General features: G+C 38.1%; 2 protein-coding genes across 2 annotated transcripts in view; one reads left to right on the top strand and one right to left on the bottom strand.

The window, feature by feature from the left end:
- On the bottom strand, window positions 1–1,232 carry LOC136250387 (large ribosomal subunit protein uL16-like). The gene is made up of 6 exons (XM_066042592.1): window positions 1,100–1,232; window positions 1,011–1,037; window positions 902–960; window positions 600–846; window positions 262–424; window positions 1–208 (listed from the first exon to the last, which is right to left on the bottom strand). The coding sequence occupies exons 2-6, from the start codon at window positions 1,031–1,033 to the stop codon at window positions 47–49; spliced, it is 654 nt and encodes a 217-aa protein (XP_065898664.1). The 5' UTR covers window positions 1,034–1,037; window positions 1,100–1,232; the 3' UTR covers window positions 1–46.
- The window catches only part of LOC136250383 (uncharacterized), a 24,814-nt gene continuing 7,625 nt past the window's right edge, over window positions 1,152–18,340 (top strand). The window contains exons 1-10 of the mRNA XM_066042589.1: window positions 1,152–1,340; window positions 1,392–1,460; window positions 2,773–2,906; window positions 3,607–3,668; window positions 7,662–7,777; window positions 7,834–7,907; window positions 16,859–16,959; window positions 17,494–17,569; window positions 17,698–17,753; window positions 17,979–18,196. Coding sequence (XP_065898661.1) covers window positions 1,201–1,340; window positions 1,392–1,460; window positions 2,773–2,906; window positions 3,607–3,668; window positions 7,662–7,777; window positions 7,834–7,907; window positions 16,859–16,959; window positions 17,494–17,569; window positions 17,698–17,753; window positions 17,979–18,196 — 1,046 coding nt within the window. The 5' untranslated portion in view covers window positions 1,152–1,200. The remainder of the gene's footprint in view (window positions 1,341–1,391; window positions 1,461–2,772; window positions 2,907–3,606; window positions 3,669–7,661; window positions 7,778–7,833; window positions 7,908–16,858; window positions 16,960–17,493; window positions 17,570–17,697; window positions 17,754–17,978; window positions 18,197–18,340) is intronic.

Consider the following 18,340-nt stretch of genomic DNA (forward strand, 5'->3'; position numbering starts at 1 on the left):
TAGTATGACCAAAAGATTTATCACAAAAATTTTTATTTCAGTCTTGTCAGTAATTCCGTTCTTGTAGTCTTTCCCATGCGGACAGCGGTCCATGATTGTTGATGTACTTGGCATGGACACCACAGGGAATCAGCCTACCATCTTCACGCATTTCGTTGTAGTCCACTCTATCAAACTTCGTAAAACCCCATTTCTTTGAAACAACAATCTGTAAACAAACAATGGTAACATTTTCTAAGATCAAAAATACACATACTGTACCTTTTGTCTGCCTGGAAATTTGAACTTGGCCCTTCTGAATGCCTCCATACATGCAGCCTGGTGATGTTCCTTTGAACGGATTGACATGATTGGCTGACCGATGTTTACTCGAGCCACTGTTCCCTGTGGCTTGCCAAAAGCTCCTCTCATACCAGTCTGCAGCCTATCACAAAATAACAGCTCATAATTACACAAGGTTAGAGATATTTTTCTGTAATATAATCATGCAGGTCTGGTCCCTATATGGAACTGGTCCTCAGGAAATTAAAATTACCATAGGATATTTGATGCTTCAGGATAATGTGACTGCTCAACTAAATTACTATTTGTCAACCTACCTATCAGCCCCAGCACATGACAACATTTTGTTGATACGCAGCACATGGAAAGGGTGAAGCCGGATACGAATGTGGAACTGATCCTTGCCACAATTCTTCACCATGTATTTGTTGGCACAGATACGAGCTGCTTCCAGAGCCTCAGATGACAACTGCTCATATTCATCAGATATCATATGAATACACAACGGGAAAGTGTCTACTGGTGTCTTCTTTGCACCGAGATCATAAATCCTTATTTTGGCGTCTGCCCAATACATGTCAACATAATGCAAAACACAGAGTAAACGTCACAATTTTACCTGGTACACCTCTACAAAACCTCGACTTTGGATAAGGCTTGTTCTTACAATATCGGTAACTAGAGGATCAAGCGAATGATGACAACCTTTTACCCCACAACTAACTCACCATCTAGCCGGTCTTCTGCCCATTTCGCTACACGAACACACAAAGACAATAGCAAGTGTTGATAATATATAAACAATAGCTATGCTAACCTTCCCTAAGAGAAGGATGACAGCGATTAAATATTACACCACGACCGGGTGAAAGAGTAAGAACACACGTGACTGTGTGAATTCTATTTATTACGCACCCTATGGCTACCAGACAGCGTCTAAGAAATCTGCTAATTCCACAACCAGATTGGTACCAGAGCGGGCCTTTTCAGTATGACGGAAGGTTTCTACTGGGCTTCATTCCGGGCTTTGTATTACTCTCATCTGTGCACGGCACATCGTGAGCTGACCAACATATGCTGTTTTCTTATTTATATTTCTGCTATTTTAGATTTTTCATTATCGCTGCACCGCTAGTGTTGCTAGTATCCGTCCTGCATTCACTCGGACATCATAGATAGTAAGACTTTTGTACATGTGAAAAGCATCCTTAATTAATTTAAGGGGGTGGCACTCCAACATATCCTGTATTAGTACTCTGATCTTCGTCCTCGGTCAAAAGTCAAGCAAGAAAATTGCAGTAGGTCAAAGGACAAGCTTTGTTTGTAAATGTGTACCACAATTGATACTTTAACTGTAATAATTTTACAAAAATATGCAAGAATTTGGTCAAAAGTCAAGCGTGGATTTTAGTGTAAATCAAGGGTCAAGGCTTATTGTTCGACTTTGATCACTTTGACTGAGGACGAAGATTGGAGTGCCACCCCCTTGTTAATTTGAATGCTCCTCAAGTAAAAGGTATCTTGTATGAGTGAAGGTATTTGACAACCAAAAGATTTACCGTGATTCTGGAAACTTTATGTTGTTTTGATTGTGTTTCATAGATCCCTTGATTCATTATTAATGCATTGATCACTTGATTCCTGGTTGTTGATACTGTATAGACTGAACAGCCTTTGCATTGTGGCATTGGCTTGTGGTAGTACTTGCAACTGGAATCAAGTTTTATCGACAAGTACCCCCATTGCTTGATTACAAATTAAGTAAAACGCAGCTTCTGATGTTATAATTACAAATCCTAGTGGTTTTATTGCCTGATGTGTGTGCCTTAAATTTAGACAATTATGTAAGAATGTACGAGGCACTAAATCATACAGAGTTCTACGTTATAAATTCTTGATCATACCCAGATCAATTTTCTGGCTGGCATTGATCAAATTTATTTTATGAAGAGTTTTAAATGATCATCAACGAGTGCTTTTTAACACAAACCAAATTAAAGACTCAAGTCTAAACATGTGATTATTGTTGCATGTCTATTCACTGCTCTCAGAACCATTATTTGCTATGTTATAGCTGCTAAGATTTTTTAATATATGCAAATCTTTGTGGCACACGACATGTGAACTCATAAGTACCATTTTCTCTGAGCTTGTAACACAAATATGAGAAAAGCTCCAATTTCCATGTAACAGGCAAGAATTGATCAAACTTTTTATCCAATATATTTATTAATTGTTGCTTTATGAGGTTCGTAGTGGATTATGTGTTGGTCCACTGCTGATAACAAGCAGCACATAATCTCCACAAGATGTGTTACCTTTGTGTCTTACGTATCTGCCACCATGACAAGGAAATCAGAAAATCAGAAAGTCTTTCCTGAGACTTTTTATTGTAAAGCCTATAGTTAGCTTTGCACTTTGGAGAGTGGCTAAAGCCTAACAGACCTATATATGTACATTCTAGTCTTCTGGTATGTTTCTTTCTTATAGTGCAGCAGTGGGAGCTGCCTGTTCACTGTTTGCTGCCATTTTTGCCAATGCATATCTGATGACTCCTCGTATTGTACAATCAGTGGCCAACATCCCGCTGTTTGTGTTTCTACACCTCTTTGTCATCTTAGTAGGTTAGCGTGTGTGTGCTTACACGTTTGTTTGTGTGTGCGTATGTGTGTGTGTGTGTGTGTGCTTACACGTATGTTTGTTTGCGCGTGTGTGTGTGTGTGTGTGTGCATGTGCGTGCTTGCATGTATGCTTGTATGTGCGTACTGTAATATAATGTCTACATTGCATACATGTATTGTTTACCAACATAGTCTTTACAGTTATTTCATGTGTTAATGCAAAAGGATAAGAAATTTGTACATTCAGTGTAAACATTGTTAATAGTGCACAGCTATAGTATACATAATTGTATATCCACAGTATTTGCTCAGAATAGTGTTGCAGGGGTACCGTAACTATACGTCCTTCAAATTGTGTACACTATGGTAGAGTGTACTGAAACCAGAATACTACGTACGTCTACGTACTACTAGCTATAGTACCTTTATATAACAACACTGTTCCTAACTGGTTTTATTAACATGGTTTTTCTTTCACTGCAACGGTCACACCACCACTGATTATTCACCAAATGCTAACTGAGCATTCCCTATTTGAGATTGCTGCCTTACAATTGCAACACTACTTCAAAATTCAATCTTTATTTGTACAGAAACGGATGTTTTGTTTTTACACTAATTTTGTTGACTACTAACTTGTGAAAATTTTAGTATTCTCCAACAATACAATACTTGTTTTATACACTCTGTTCTTTCCCCACAGCACTCTGGGGTCTGTTACACTTGGAGCACTTCCACAAGAATGGTGATGCCTCATTTATATTGGTCAGTGAGTTTATATAGTAACACATATGTGACTTTTTGTTGGTGAAACGCATCTTGCTGTGTCCACCAGATTAAAGTCCCTCCAGTATCATCATGATCCCAATACTTCGTGTCAGTAGTGATCAATCAAGCTTGCTAAATTATAGTTTGCCAGTATGGTTTATTCAGAGAGTTGGGGGTGATTAAAAATTATTTGAACTGAATCTTGTATGGAAACTGGAGGCTTGTTCATGGTTGCAGTGATTCAGCATGCTTTAGTGACATGCCTTCAGGTACGACATACCTACAATGAATCCTTCCACTATCAAACAGTACAGTAGTACTGTTTAAGTAGGATTTGCATCAAAAGTGACGTACGCCGCCAAAAATACTGCCTTTAAAAACCAGCTTAGAAACTTCTTATGCGACGAAAATCACTTTTATGGAATGATATTAGTCCATCTAACATCAAATGTAGCATTAAAAACAAGAAAACGCTTACTGGCAGCCAGATATAGAATCTTTTAAAAAAATGTCAAAGCTCGAAATTTCGTCTCACTCACTGACCACAGTCGCAAGCCTAGAGCCCAAACGAAGCAGCACACGGTCACCATTTTATGCCGCAACAACAAATTATTTAAGGTGCTTAGACTGCGCTACTGTACGGAGGTACCGGTACTCCACGATAGGTCACAAGATCACGCCCATTCTTTATTCTACATATTATTGATCTATCGATCGAGACCACAATGACCACGCCCCTTTTACGCTAGCTGTATTTGTGACCACACACCTTCAAGTTGGTAAGCTGATTCAAGATACTCTAGCCTAATAATCGATCACAACCACGATGACCACACCCCTTTTTGGGCAAGCACACATGACTCGAGATACTCTAATACAGCAGTCACCCTAATAGAACAGTCACATGTTTATAGCTAGCTGTATGCTTTAACAAAAAATTAAACAAACTAGTATATTAAAAATTATAAATTTAACAAGTTGATGTTGTGCTACTTCTACAAACCAGGCACCATGCAGCTAGCTAACTCATCTGGAATTAATCATAGATAGTATATGCTACTATGAATTAACCAACTTTGTATTACTATTTTACAATAGGGTAGTTTTGGGTTGTGCAATAATATTATTAGCTAATTCTCATATTTTGTAATTCATGAAATTTTTGTAATTCATTCAATTATGTTGCTATGCACTGCTAAGGAAGCACTTGTTAAACAAACTGCTTTATTATGCACAGAAGTATCTTCTAAACTGTTTGACTATCGTGTTTTTTCCCACAAATTCTCTTGACAAAACCTCAAAGTTGCTCTTCATTTTTGTTCGTGTACGTAAGGAATACGCCCCCATTCAACTCGAAGCGATCGGCTATTCCTGGTAGTGTATGAGGCCTGCACCGTTGTTTTTCAGTTGTTAAACACCTGAAAACCTCAAAGGGAAGGTAGTTTACAAAGTCTGAGGAAAGTCACCACACCCGTATTTCAGTCCGCTGAAAAGAAACCACCTCAGAGCAAAGTTCACTTGTGCAGAAGTTTAATACAGACTTCAATTCGCTTTTACTTCTTGCATAAAAGCTGCTTTTACCATTATTTAACGATTTTGCTCACGTGGGTGCATACGGACAAACATACTTAGATGTGTAGATAGGTAGATAGGTACACACACACACACTTTTACGAAAACAATTTCAGTAAACCAGGCACGCCTGGTTTAAAAATGAAGTAGGGATCCAAGTGATAAAAAATAGTGAAACAAGAGATGAACAATGGTAGCTATTACAGCATAGCTCAGTGGGAAATCCCTACTATGGCATTAAATCCCTACTTTGGCATTGAACACAAAATAATTGCTATACCATGCCAAAGTAGGGATTTCCCACTGAGCTATACTGTAATAGCTACCATTGTTCATCTCTTGTTTCACTACTTTTAATTGCTTGGATCCCTACTTCATTTTTAAATTTATAATTTTTAATATACTAGTATGATATATAGCTGCTATAGTATGTTCACGTTGAGCTGAATCCTGAAAAACAGCTAAAAATTAAAAATGGATTTTTTTCTCAACAGAGTTAACATTTCAGCTAACCAGATGATTATTGGTAACAGCAAAGGTGTCAACAACAGACATGTACGGTTTGGCTCCATTACAAGTTCGGGAAAGGGCTGTAATGGACACTGTACTTATATGACTTCCCCATAGGAAATGTATTGTGAAAATTTTGATTGGTCGTAAATATTATGTCAAACATTTGAACAAAAAGATTTCAAAATATTTTTAGCGGATCAAGCAGTACTACAAATGAGCCAAATTTCAAGATCATGTGTAATTGCATCCGTGAGTTATTAAATGTTTTTGAGGATTCAGCTCAACGTGAACGTACTATAGTTGGAAACCACGACGATATTTAATCATGTGATACACTTGTGACAACACAAGCTCTGCCCCTCTCATCTTAAAGTTGGGGGGTGCTCTAGCCCCCCCTCCCCCCTAACTTCCACTGCCACTGTTATAACTATGTCTAAAATGTCCAACCAGTTTGTATGTAGCTGTTTTATTCATCACATGTATCTTGGTGATGTACGTGCTTGTATATACAGTCAGTGGAACCTCAGTTACCCGGACCCCACTTATCCAGATTCTCGGTTACCCGAACTACGGAAGTGACTGTTCTATTAGGGTAGTTGATAATATCAAGAGTACATAATAATAGAAGAGGGAGGCCCTACTCTATTATTATGTACTCTTGATAATATTGATATTTTAAAATTGTTTTTAATGCAATTCTAAGGTTATTAATACACAGTTTCAGAGATAAGAACTATTTATGGACCACCCCTGGTCCCAAGGGGTTCGGTTAACTGAGGTTCCACTGTAGATATTACTGGTCTGTACAGGCTAATCTGCTGCTGAAATATTTATGACATAGACTTTGTAACAATATTGTGTTAGGAAATTTACGCATAATTTCTTATGATGTCTGGAGGCTTAATGAGGTTACTGTCTATAATAGAAATCTGTGGTGGGGTTTAGTTAAATGAAAATCAACAAAGCCAAAAATGAAATAGCCTTACTGTTAGCTAGCTTACTTTCTGGACAAGTGATGCATTAGTGACACTACACAATCACTGATTTCAAGAGTAAATTTTATTATTCACAGCCACAGTTTGCCACTTTCTTTTGCTCTTCTTTACTTGCTTTACTTAGAGCTTCACTATTAATAGCTGACTTTTGTGGACAAGAAAGGTGTCATTGGTGTTGATACACTAAATATCATGCTGTGGTGCTGACACTATCAACTCGAAGAGGCGGTATTATGGCTATAGATGCTAGCAGCCATAAGCACTTCTTTTGCTCTTTCCTTACCTGCTTCACTCAGAAAACTTTTCTTTGACTACTTACTTAGAACAAGCCAACATCAGTTTCTATGGCCTCAGTAATTAATGTGTGGATAGCTCTCGCCCACATCGTCCTTGGGTCATTAAATACGTAGAAACCTTGTCAGCCCATTCTAACTAAAGCTAAACAGGATTGGCAATGAACCAGGCTGGGAAAAGAAGCCCATAACCTTTTAAGGCATTTCTTTTTATAGAAGTTTTGGTCTCAGTGTCATACATAAAACTGACATGCATACCTACACTTACACAAGTAAATCTTTTATGGAGTGGCCCGTTTGTGAGAAGGGCCATAGTACAATATTCCCTCAGTTATCTGAACGCTGTTTTATTAGAGTATTTCATCACTAGTGTGCCTTCTATTGGAGTAAATATGTTTTTCTTTGGGTAATTATACAGAGAAATCTGTGTATAAATTAATGTGCTTTGTTTATCCAAACAAATTTATGCACATCTGATCTGAGCACTTTTGTGTACACTCCATGAGCAATGGTATGTGTTTGGGTAACCAAGGATCCACTGTATTATTTTTTCACATGCATTATTGTATTGACCTCATCACATAATAACATTGATGTGGTCATCTTTTTCCCTCCAGATTTTAGAGCAGGCTTTGTTTATTGGTTGTCCTCCGTTGTTTGTGTTCATGTTGACATGGAAGTGTTACATGTTATTTGGTATTGATGCTCTCCCATTGGGTGTCTGCATTGCTAGGTGAGCCCCACCCCCATTTACTGCAATAATGTATTACATGATATTTGTGTGTTCAGTTGTTTAGCTGTTGCCTTGTTTGTTACACCAGTCATGTCTTCCTTCTCCAAACCAAACACACCATTTGATTCAGGTATATATTTGTGTTCTATACTGAATGTTTAGTTGATCTTGTTGAAGTTATAAAATTGTTTCAAGGATGAGTGAGGGATTCTGTTCAATTTGAGGACAATTTTTAGAGCTAAACCATAAAGCAGTCATCATAGTTTTCTGGTTATACACTGGTGTACATATCAGGAAAATTACGAGGGCACGTGGTACATCTGATATGTACCATGCCAATTGCAGGCTAAGAGCCCGCGAGCAATTAATCACCCACAGGCAAGTCCTAAGGGTATCACAGAAAAGTTCAATTAAACATTTTTATAATGTTTTACAGACTACTTACAACAAAAATGGGGATACGCTTCACTGTAGAGTGTTTACTTGAAAAGTGGGCGTGGTCCATATTTGAAAATGCGGCGAAGTGCTTGTAGCACTAGTTTTCACCTTAATCCAACATTTCTCAACTCATAGGATGGCAAGGGTGACAATTTGCTTCCATATGAGTGCTGTAGGATGCAAAATCGGATACATGGCTTTCATAAGGTGACCAACAATAAATTCCCACAATCGATTTTGGCTTGAGTTTTTATATAAAGGAATTGGCGGTACTGCTCCCACATCAAGGCCATGGTTTGGTACATGTAAAATGTACCATAGCCAGCCAGGGTTTAACTTAAATGTACCATAGCCAGCCAGGGTTTAACTTAAATGTACCATGGCCAGCCAGGGTTTATAAGATATGATTTGCCTTTGAAGTTATGTGGCATTGATGTGGTGAACTAGCTACTTTGATGTGGTGAACTAGCTACTTTGTATATACCTCATCCAGCAAAATTAAATCAATGGTCCTTAAGTAATTAAGACCCATTTGCTGTGCAACATCAGTTTCATATATTATTTCATAATTAATTATTTTGTAATTCAATATTTTTATTATTAAAAAAATGTGATTAAGGCAAACCATATTAGACTACAAACAGTCCTTGGAACTATTTTCTCATAATATTATGGTGTTTTTTTTCTGAAAAGTCTTTTGACAAAGCCTTCAGTTAGCTCTTCATTTTCGTATATGTACAAGAGGGACACGTCTCCTACTCAAAAGGATATGTCATTTGTGGTAGACTACAAAACCCTCATTGTCTTTTTCAGTCATTTCAATACCCATACAACTAGCTGTTCAAAATGTATTTGGAAACCTGTTTCGCCCGTACAGTAGCACTTGAAAAACAATAGCAGCGCAGTGAAGAGGAATTACAGTGGCTAACCTGCTAACGTTCATAAGACAAGACTCTTCATTCTTATGTAGAAATATTCATTGCAAATACATAAACACACTGCGAACGCAATTCAGACACAGTGCATGTGTACAAAAGCAACACAGATGCAGCACTAGTAGGAATGCAAACACTCCACTCAAAGAATGCAGCACAAAACAACTACCCGACAAATGCAAACACAACAGGAGCATTTGACTGTTACCGTATTATGAATTGGCATTAAGTACGAATGCCCCTCAGAGTAAAGCCTACCTGCCTGTAAGAGAGTATATTGAACACTCGTTTCTCTCACACTAGCTGCTCATTGTAAAAGCTTTTTGTTGTACTCGGTTTAATTTTGCCAAACCAATTTCAAGAAACCATGCAGGCGTATCCGAAAACAACCTACCTGTTAAAAAAAAGCTACTGTATCTATTAATAATTTAATACCATTACATTTTTTTGTTTAATGTTATTTATTTGGAAATCATGTATAGTAAAACTACAATGGTGTAATGTTTACTGCATGTGTGCACCATGTGTGTACCATGTGTTTACATGGCACGTGCAATAACAAGAAGTTATGCAACATTTTTCAATAAGTATTTACAAGAGATATGTGTCGTCTACTATGCATTACTATCATTCAACACTGCTGGCAGTCCATAATACATACATGTGTGTATATACAACAGTTGCATGTCATGTACAGTGAAGCACACATCTCTAGTATGACTGGTATGGATAACACATAGGGGTTATGCAGCCAACTACATAGCTATTTGCACTATACAGGGAAAATGCGAGTACTCAAATACTTCAATCCTTTCATGTTACCACGGTTCAGTCAGTTGAGAGACACTCCCTACACAGGCAATACACCTTCTTTGTAAGCAAGAGAAGCACGACAATGATGATGATGGTAAAACCTGCTGCTACTATAACCATTAAATTGTAGTCAAAATTAAATATGGCCTGAACCACATACAAGAAATAATTTATGCCAGTTGCTGCTCCCAGCACAGCAGTGACTTTGTGCATAAGAGATGACAGCTGATTATTATGGATTCTGGCATCTCTGATATCCTGCTTTAGCTTGTACATGTGGTAGAGGTAAGTGATAAACTGTACAAGTTTGATCATCTTATTGATGGCAGCATTACTATGATAGTGTCGTGGCCACCAAATTTAACTGATATACACTGACCATTTGGTAGGAGCACATCTTTGTAATTACCTATTGCCACATCAAAGCAAATGATTCCGAGTGTGTAAACTGCATAAAATCTGAAGTGATGTTGTGAAGTCTCCTTTGACATTGGTGATCTTAGCTTGTAACTGTGATGCATGGTAAATGCAATGTGATTGAAAACACACGCACCGGATGCTTCATAGCTGACTACTGATAACAAAGAGCCATTTAAGAAGAGATAGCAGAATACCAGTGAGTGGGTTGCAAGTAACCGTCCTACCAGTAAGCCAGTATATGGGATGGACAAGCATAGCACAGCAGCACTGCAGAACATTATCAACTTTCCAAATAAATTCTGTAACTCTTTGAACATTGCGTGGACAGCAATAGTGTACCCACTAACTACAACCAATAGTAAATGCATTACCACTACTACTACTATGAGAAACCAGTGATCATCAAACCTGCCGGCTGGTTTGAGACATGGTAGCACATTTTCTTGCTTGGCAATCCCAGTGGAAGTGTGGCCATCTGTTGGGGTAGTAACAATGAGACTATCAGTAGTGTAGACAATGTCCAGTTGATCATAACAGTGAAGTGATGTTACCTTACTGACTGTAGTAAGGATAACAATGAAGAGTACAGTAAACCAAACCATCAACTTTCTTGTTCTCAGATCCGCAGTGATATTGCAAATAGCTGAGATCAAAAAATATGTTTTGAAAAACAAACTGTAAGCACAAGTTTACCTTTAACACAATACTATTGTAGTGCCAGTGTGCTGTAAACATCTAGTAATATTTTCTTGATATTGTGTTGAGTATAAGAATGTCTTTATTATGGGCAGCAACAGGAGCTACTGGCAGCAAATACTAAGTTATTTGGCTACTTTCTTTCGCCTTTGCCTCTATTGACCTATATGTTCATTGTCTTCAATTAATTCGTATTTAATTCCATTGTCTGTTCACTGAGCTGCTGTTACAAATAGTTTTATCTCATCTTTGGATACTGAACATTTAGACCCAATCCGATGCAATAAAGGTATTTGAATATCTTGCGTGCTTGTACATCGATTTTAATCACACTGTAGCTAGAGAAATGTTTCTTCGACTTGTCCCTGGTGTCCCCAACCCTTGCCACTCCTCCTCTGCTCCAAATTTGAGATAAATTACTAACTACAATTATTGTTCTAATGGAGATTGAATACAATGTAGTCAGGAGGTGTGGTTACTACTGCTGCTGCAATATGTGATGTTTGTGACAACATTGAAGAAGCTAAAAACTATGGAGAATTTGGTGAAGCTTTCTACTCCAGTGACAGTAGTGCGCGGCTCAGAAAGAAAAGAGATGACATCCCATTCATCTCGTATCAGCTGCTGAAGTAATCCTTTTCAAATTTGCTTGTCTTTGGATACCAGCTTAAGGTGGCGGTCAAGCGGCTAAAGTGCCTCAGGTAAAGCGCACGCCCTACATTATAATAATGAATGAAAACAATTCTTCGTGCGTATCTCAACAAGTCGGTTTGAAAGGTAAGTGAAAGAAAAAGCGGTTGTCTTGTGCACTAAGAAACACAGTTAGTTACGGCGGTTTATTTAAATAATACTTCTACAATGGGTAGTACGTCTCGAAGGCAAAAACGAACAAAGCAACGAGTTATTACAGCTAGCAGGAACGCTATAAATGCGAGTTGGAGCAAAACAAAGTGTTGCACAAGCGAAACTCCAGGTGATACTCTTCTGTTGCGTATCATACTAGAATTTCGTTTAAATAATGTATTTTAATTTCAATTTCTTACATACACTTTAAATATATTTCAAAATATTCATTCTTGTAGTAGCAGGTGCCACTCCTACCGAAGACCACAGCTCACATAGCCAGTATCCACCAACTAGCTCTGAACATAACATTGCCAAAAGTACAATTTCAGAGGTGCCTGTAGGTCAACCGCCAACTTCAAGTACATCACGCCTGGCTGGTAGTAGAATTATCAACCTGAAAAAGTTACATGATGCCATTCATACCATCATACAACATACCCTCTCCTGTCAATCTCCAGTCGAACTCATCAGAGAAGTATATAGGAGAGGACTTGGTAGTACATTGCTTGCCAGGTGCAACAAGTGTAACAAGGAAATTGTGTTCAAGACCTGCAACAAAGTAGAGTTACAAACACCAGAAGGGACTATTGGTCATAGTAACCTTGAGGAGGTTATGTGTACCATTGAAGTTCCTTCAATATCCAAGCCAACATTCATCGACATCGAGGGGCTCTTGGGATCAGCTTTTGGGGACTACTTGAATGAACTCATGTTGGAAGCTGGAAGAGAGGAGAGAGAATTAGCAATACAAACAATCAATACCATCATGACGTACCAGCTATTACTGTAATAGTTGATGGAGGATGGTCCACAGGCATTCCTACAATGCGAATTCTGGAGTAGGAGTCATATTTGGTGCTGCTACGAAAGAGCTTCTGTACATAGGTGTAAAAAAACAAGTATTGTGCAGTATGCTCTATAGCACACAAGAAACATACCAAACCACCTGATCACAAATGCTTTAAAAACTGGTCAGGATCATCTACATCTATGGAATCAGATATTATTGCCACAGGATTTAGACAATCTGAGAGTATGCATGGTCTTCGATATACAGAAGTAATTGGAGATGGAGACAGTTCCATTCTTCATACCATACAGACAACAGTTGAGTCATATGGCAGAGAAGGTGGAATGTGCAAATCACGCCGTTAAGTGTTTCAGAGCCGACTAGAGCAGCTAGCAAAGGACTTTCCATCTTTCCGTGGACGAGGTCGTCTAACCAAATCTGTCATAATGAAAATCACACATGGTGCAAGGTGTGCTATTCTAAAACCAACAACATCACAAAGCTATGAAATGATCTTCGAGCAGGTCCAAAGCACTATTTAGGATACCACAAAGATTGTGATCCATCTTGGTGTTCAGAAGCTGCAAAAGAAACACCAGTCAGTGTTAATCTGCATGACTTGCCATCTAACCTTCTCTTTGAGATAGATTGAGCTGGTGACCGTCTGGTAAACAAAGCAGCTCAGCTCATCAGCAACAGCACAACCAACTTGAGTGAATGTTACATGTCGATCAGAACCAAGATGGATGGTGAAAAGCAAGTTAACAGGATTCAGTCAGGATCATTTCAGCATCGTTGCATGACAGCAGGATTACCAAGCAGTTTGGTCCATCATACAAAGTCAGTAGAACTGGTATCCATATAAGTACAACGCATCCGTGGTTGGCTGCTTCTCCTGATGGTGTTGTTGAAGATCCTACCCAGGCTGAAGGAAGACGATTTGGTCTATTAGAAATAAAATGTCCATATTCTGGGAGAACAATGACACCTGAAGTCGCATGCCAGGAAGTTAACCAGTTTTGTAGTTCTTTAACAGATGGTCAAGTCATGCTAAAGAAAACACACAACTACTATTACCAAGTGCAAGGCCAATTAGAAGTTACACAGTTACCCTGGTGTGACTTTCTTATCTGGACACCACATGGAATGTCTTTACAGCAAATTGAACGCGATGAAAATCTCTGGACAACAGTGTATCCCAAGCTAAGATCCTTCTACAGGGAATATCTACTTCCAGAGATAGCTGATCCAGTGTTTAGTAGTTGCCAACCAATTCGACGGCTTGAGTCACCTTGAACAATATAATACATAAATTATATTTTTGTACACAACCCTAACCACGAATATTTACTATATTATTACTTTATAAACCATACTTATATATACTGTAACTCATACCTGATTTATTGGCAAGCATCACATAAACCTTAGAATAATTTCCAGATGCGTTGACACAAGATGCATTGTCAGACAAATTTTCTTATTAATGCTAGCTAAAGACCTGGACAGAATTAGCATGTATACTTCCAGTTGCAGCGAGACACAACTAACACGTTTCAGTAGTATATCGCCTGTAATAATAACAGTGAAGTACACCAACATTGTCCAGCCTCCAAAACTAAAGTGGCAGAGACAACAAATAGAAGAACCACACTTTATCTCATGATCAAAGGTAAGAGTTGCTCGTCAAGTAAATCAGGCCATTAATGGTCCATCATTTTTGAGTCGTAAACATCACTGAACACAAGGTTGCGAATTTAATAGAAACATGTGTGTTGGTGATGCAATATGCTACGTAATTTCGTGCAATGCATTCTTGAAACTTCTTCGATTTTCTAATCAACTTTGTTGCCAATGCAATTGTCAGAATCGGTTATAAAGTTTTATTGTGGAAGATCGAAGGTATGTGAATGTGCACGCGTATCGTCGTAGTGATCCGAACTTGTGAATGCAGTGTTTTTTGGTCCAAGTTTCCGAGCTCTCCTTTCGCTTCCACTTTTAGCTGATTCGCAATCAAACTCTAAGTATGCAGAAACATACACACCATGAAAAGAAAGTCAATACTAGGATATGGACCCCACAATGGTTGGCGTGATGGAATAAAGTTGCGCCATTCATCCTACTATAAAATCGTTCTTGAACCTTCACCGTTTGGGATGTGCTACAACAATGCAGAACAGCCCATTTTCTTAGTGCTTATTTCGGTAGCGAAACTAAATTCGATAATAAGTTGGAAATCACAGGGTATTTTTAAATTTAATTAATCGAGTGGGCGGACACTTGACTGCCACCTTAATTGTATATTCCAGAAATAGGGTTAATCTGATGACCAAAATGTACTGATAGAATTGCTTTTTGGTAACAGATAAACTCTGATGAAATGGTTGATTGGACTGTTGCTAGTAAAGCCAAGGAGCTTTCATTCAATGACAAATTTGATAACTGGAAGGCCCTAAGTGAGATGTACCTAGATTCTAAAGCAATGTATTCCAAAATTGGCTAAGGAAAGAGTAACTAAAGTGTTGGTCTGGGTAGCAGTTGAAATTGTCTTGTCAAGCATTTCTACTATACGGCTGGGTGACATTGAAAATTTAACACCACAGTATTTCATGGAGAGAAAAACTGTGGTGCTTTTATATGGTTGACAATTCTGATAAGTTGCATATTTCATCCAAAAGTTACATCTTTCAATAAGTGACTGTTATATTAAGTTTAGGACAGAATTAGGGATGAAATGTCCACTAGTATATCTGCAGGTATAGGCAACCTTCCTTGTTTTAGTTATTCTTGCTTCACCAACTTTAAAAAATGTCACTTGTTTTTCTTATTCTCTTGTTTCACCAACTTAAAGTTCCTAATTTTCCCCTCTACTTGTGTAGACTATGAACATGACTATAGTGCAACTATCATACAGTGTGGTAGTACTGTATAGTAGGGATCATGAAGGTTTGGGCTTTTCTGCCCTAACATATCCAGCCTCACTTTTCTGTTAAACCCAAACATGCCTCCAGAGTGACCCCAACACTTCCAAAGAGTTTCAATGAAGTTTGATATATATATATATATATATATATATATATATATATATATATATATATATATAGACTAAATGACTTCTAACTGATGTCTTCACCAAGCATTACTCAACTATGGTTAAGGCTACAAGCTTGATTTCTTCACTGTTTGATGCCGCTTCTGCCCAAGATGTGCCTTTTTTGCCAACCGCATCAGCTACATTGCATGCATTATAGACTTATCTTTGCTCTCCTTTGCAGTAACGCCAATGCTGTAATTTCTGTAGTGTGCCTGGATTGATTGCAGAGGTGCTACTCGTATTGATCTTTGTTTGTAATATATAACTGCTGAAACTGAAGTGGAATGACAAATTTGCTATTCATATGGGCACACGTTCAGCCACTCGATTAATTTTTGTAATGTGTCTGGCATCATTCAGTTGTGGTATGTGTTGGTTCACCAGTAATGAATTAACTGTTATTATAAAAAAGTAAACAAGCAAGTATTTAGAAATTTTACAATAGGTAGAAACAAATTGCAATGAAACAAGGGAGGTTATCTACATCTGTGGACATTTAATCCCTACTTCAGTCATGGCTGTGTAGTAGAACCTCCATTATCCAAACATCTGTGTGCCAATTTAACCATATAAGTGTTCGGTTAAGCGAATTTGTTCAGATAAATGAAGCCCATTCATTTATATACAGAGTTCTGTTCAACTACTCTAATAGAACATTCACCCAATGCCAAATACTCTAATAGAGCAGTCACTTATGCTGTTTAAATGATCAAGAGTTCGGTTAATCAAGGGTTCAGTTAATTGGAAATCAGATAATCGAGGTCCTGCTATAACAGGCTGCATATGAGCTGAAGTAGATGTCCACTAGTAGATCTGCAGGTCCCTTGTTTCATTGCTTCTTTGATCCGTACTCTAGTGTAAAATTTCTAATTTTTGCTAGTGAGGGGACTTTAAATAGCTATGCTTTTGATTTATGTATAATCTACACAATGAGTTGAAATTTCAAATGGTACATCAACTAATGGATCGGTCACTATCGGATATCTAATGTTGTGTTTGTCATTGTATGTTCAATTGTGCGTCAATCACCATTGAGTGTTCACTTCCAGCTGTGGTCCAGTACACTTCACTGTCGACATCATTGATCTTACTGTCACTGATGTCACCCATCATCACCTTCCTGTTCTCCAACCCATCTCCATCACCTCTGGTGAGCTATTTGTAATATTGTAATGCAAGAAATATGACGGTATTTACAAATTACGGTGTAGTTTGCTAATTGGGCTTTAAAATGTTTCTGTAAGCTTGAAAGAAGTAATTTTTCTTGTAAATTTGATGGAAAAAGAACAACTAGGTTCCATAGAAAAAGAGCAACTGTGGTTGCCCAAAATATTATAGCAAGTAAACTTACATATCAGTTTGCTGAAAATGTTTGTGTGCTTAAATTAGAGAACAATTAGCAGGTAGGCATGTGCGGCTGACATCAAGAGCACAACAAAAATTCAGACTGTTCTATTAGTGTATTTGTAACTTCATTGCATTCATTCTATATTAGGAGTGACCATTCCCCTGGATGTAATTTGTGTTTGACTTACATGTATAATTACAATAGTTCAATCCACAGCAGTTACTTGGTTAAGATGTAGATGGAATAATGTGTGGTACTGTAGTATTGTTGGGTTGTAAATTTGAGTGACCATGTTATAGAGATTAGTAGTTGGTGTTATGAGTGTGTCTGTTGTAGGACATGGTGTGGTACACTAGTCTACCAGTGTTACTGTTGTGTGTGTTGGCTGGTAGTGCACTACAGTATTGGACTGGTGAGTGTCATTCTGTCTGTTATATATATGTGTACGTGCGTGCGTGTGTGTGTGCATGCGTGCGTGCGTGCGTGTGCATGATGTGTGTGTGTGTGTGTGTGTGTTTAGTACAGTCTTTCCTTCTCAAGGTCTTCCACAACATGCTATAACAGTTCTTTCTATATCCTCGGGATTTGTTGTATGGGTAAGTGTACATTTGCTGTATACATGAAGGATAATGGTTTGGTGCTTTTTACATTTGTTTGGTTGTCAGCATAAGAAACATATATAGTTCATTACATAGCAATGCAAAACGCTGTTCACATCTAGCCATTCAAACATGTGCAGCAGTTTCTCCTTCCAAAATTTTACATACACACACAAGCATGCACGTATTTTATTTATTTAATATGGTTTATTTTTGCTGAAGGCACTTAGTTCACTGCCATATCAATCACATGGTGGTTTCCTAAGTCAGCAGCCATTGGCTATTCCACTGTTTGGTGCACAACTCTGGTTGACTTCTACTTCAAAAGGAAGTGGAGATAACTATGATCAACACAAGCCGCCATCTTTGATGTCACCAGCTGTATTAGCAGTGTTTTTCATCTATGTAGTGGCTTTTGTGGGACTACCATGGTCTATAAGGTGTGTGTCATGTGCATGTTGCTTGTGCGTGTGCGCGTGTGTATGTGCGCACACGTAATGTGTGTGGTGTAGTGTATACTGTATATGCATGCTTGGTTTCTGCTGTTGTGTCTTTGAGCAAGAAACGTTTCTCACATTGCTCCA

The sequence above is a fragment of the Dysidea avara genome, chromosome 3, assembly GCF_963678975.1.
Source record: "Dysidea avara chromosome 3, odDysAvar1.4, whole genome shotgun sequence".
Classification (NCBI taxonomy): Eukaryota; Metazoa; Porifera; class Demospongiae; order Dictyoceratida; family Dysideidae; genus Dysidea; species Dysidea avara.

Bases quoted from the DNA above. Each gene is read 5' to 3' on its own strand.
- LOC136250387 (XM_066042592.1), bottom strand. From the start codon at position 1,033: ATGGGCAGAAGACCGGCTAGATG. The intron at 961-1,010 runs GTGAGTTAGTTG...TTGATCCTCTAG, and splicing joins GGCAGAAGACCGGCTAGATG to TTACCGATATTGTAAGAACA. The intron at 209-261 runs GTACAGTATGTG...GTTTGTTTACAG, and splicing joins AATTTCCAGGCAGACAAAAG to ATTGTTGTTTCAAAGAAATG.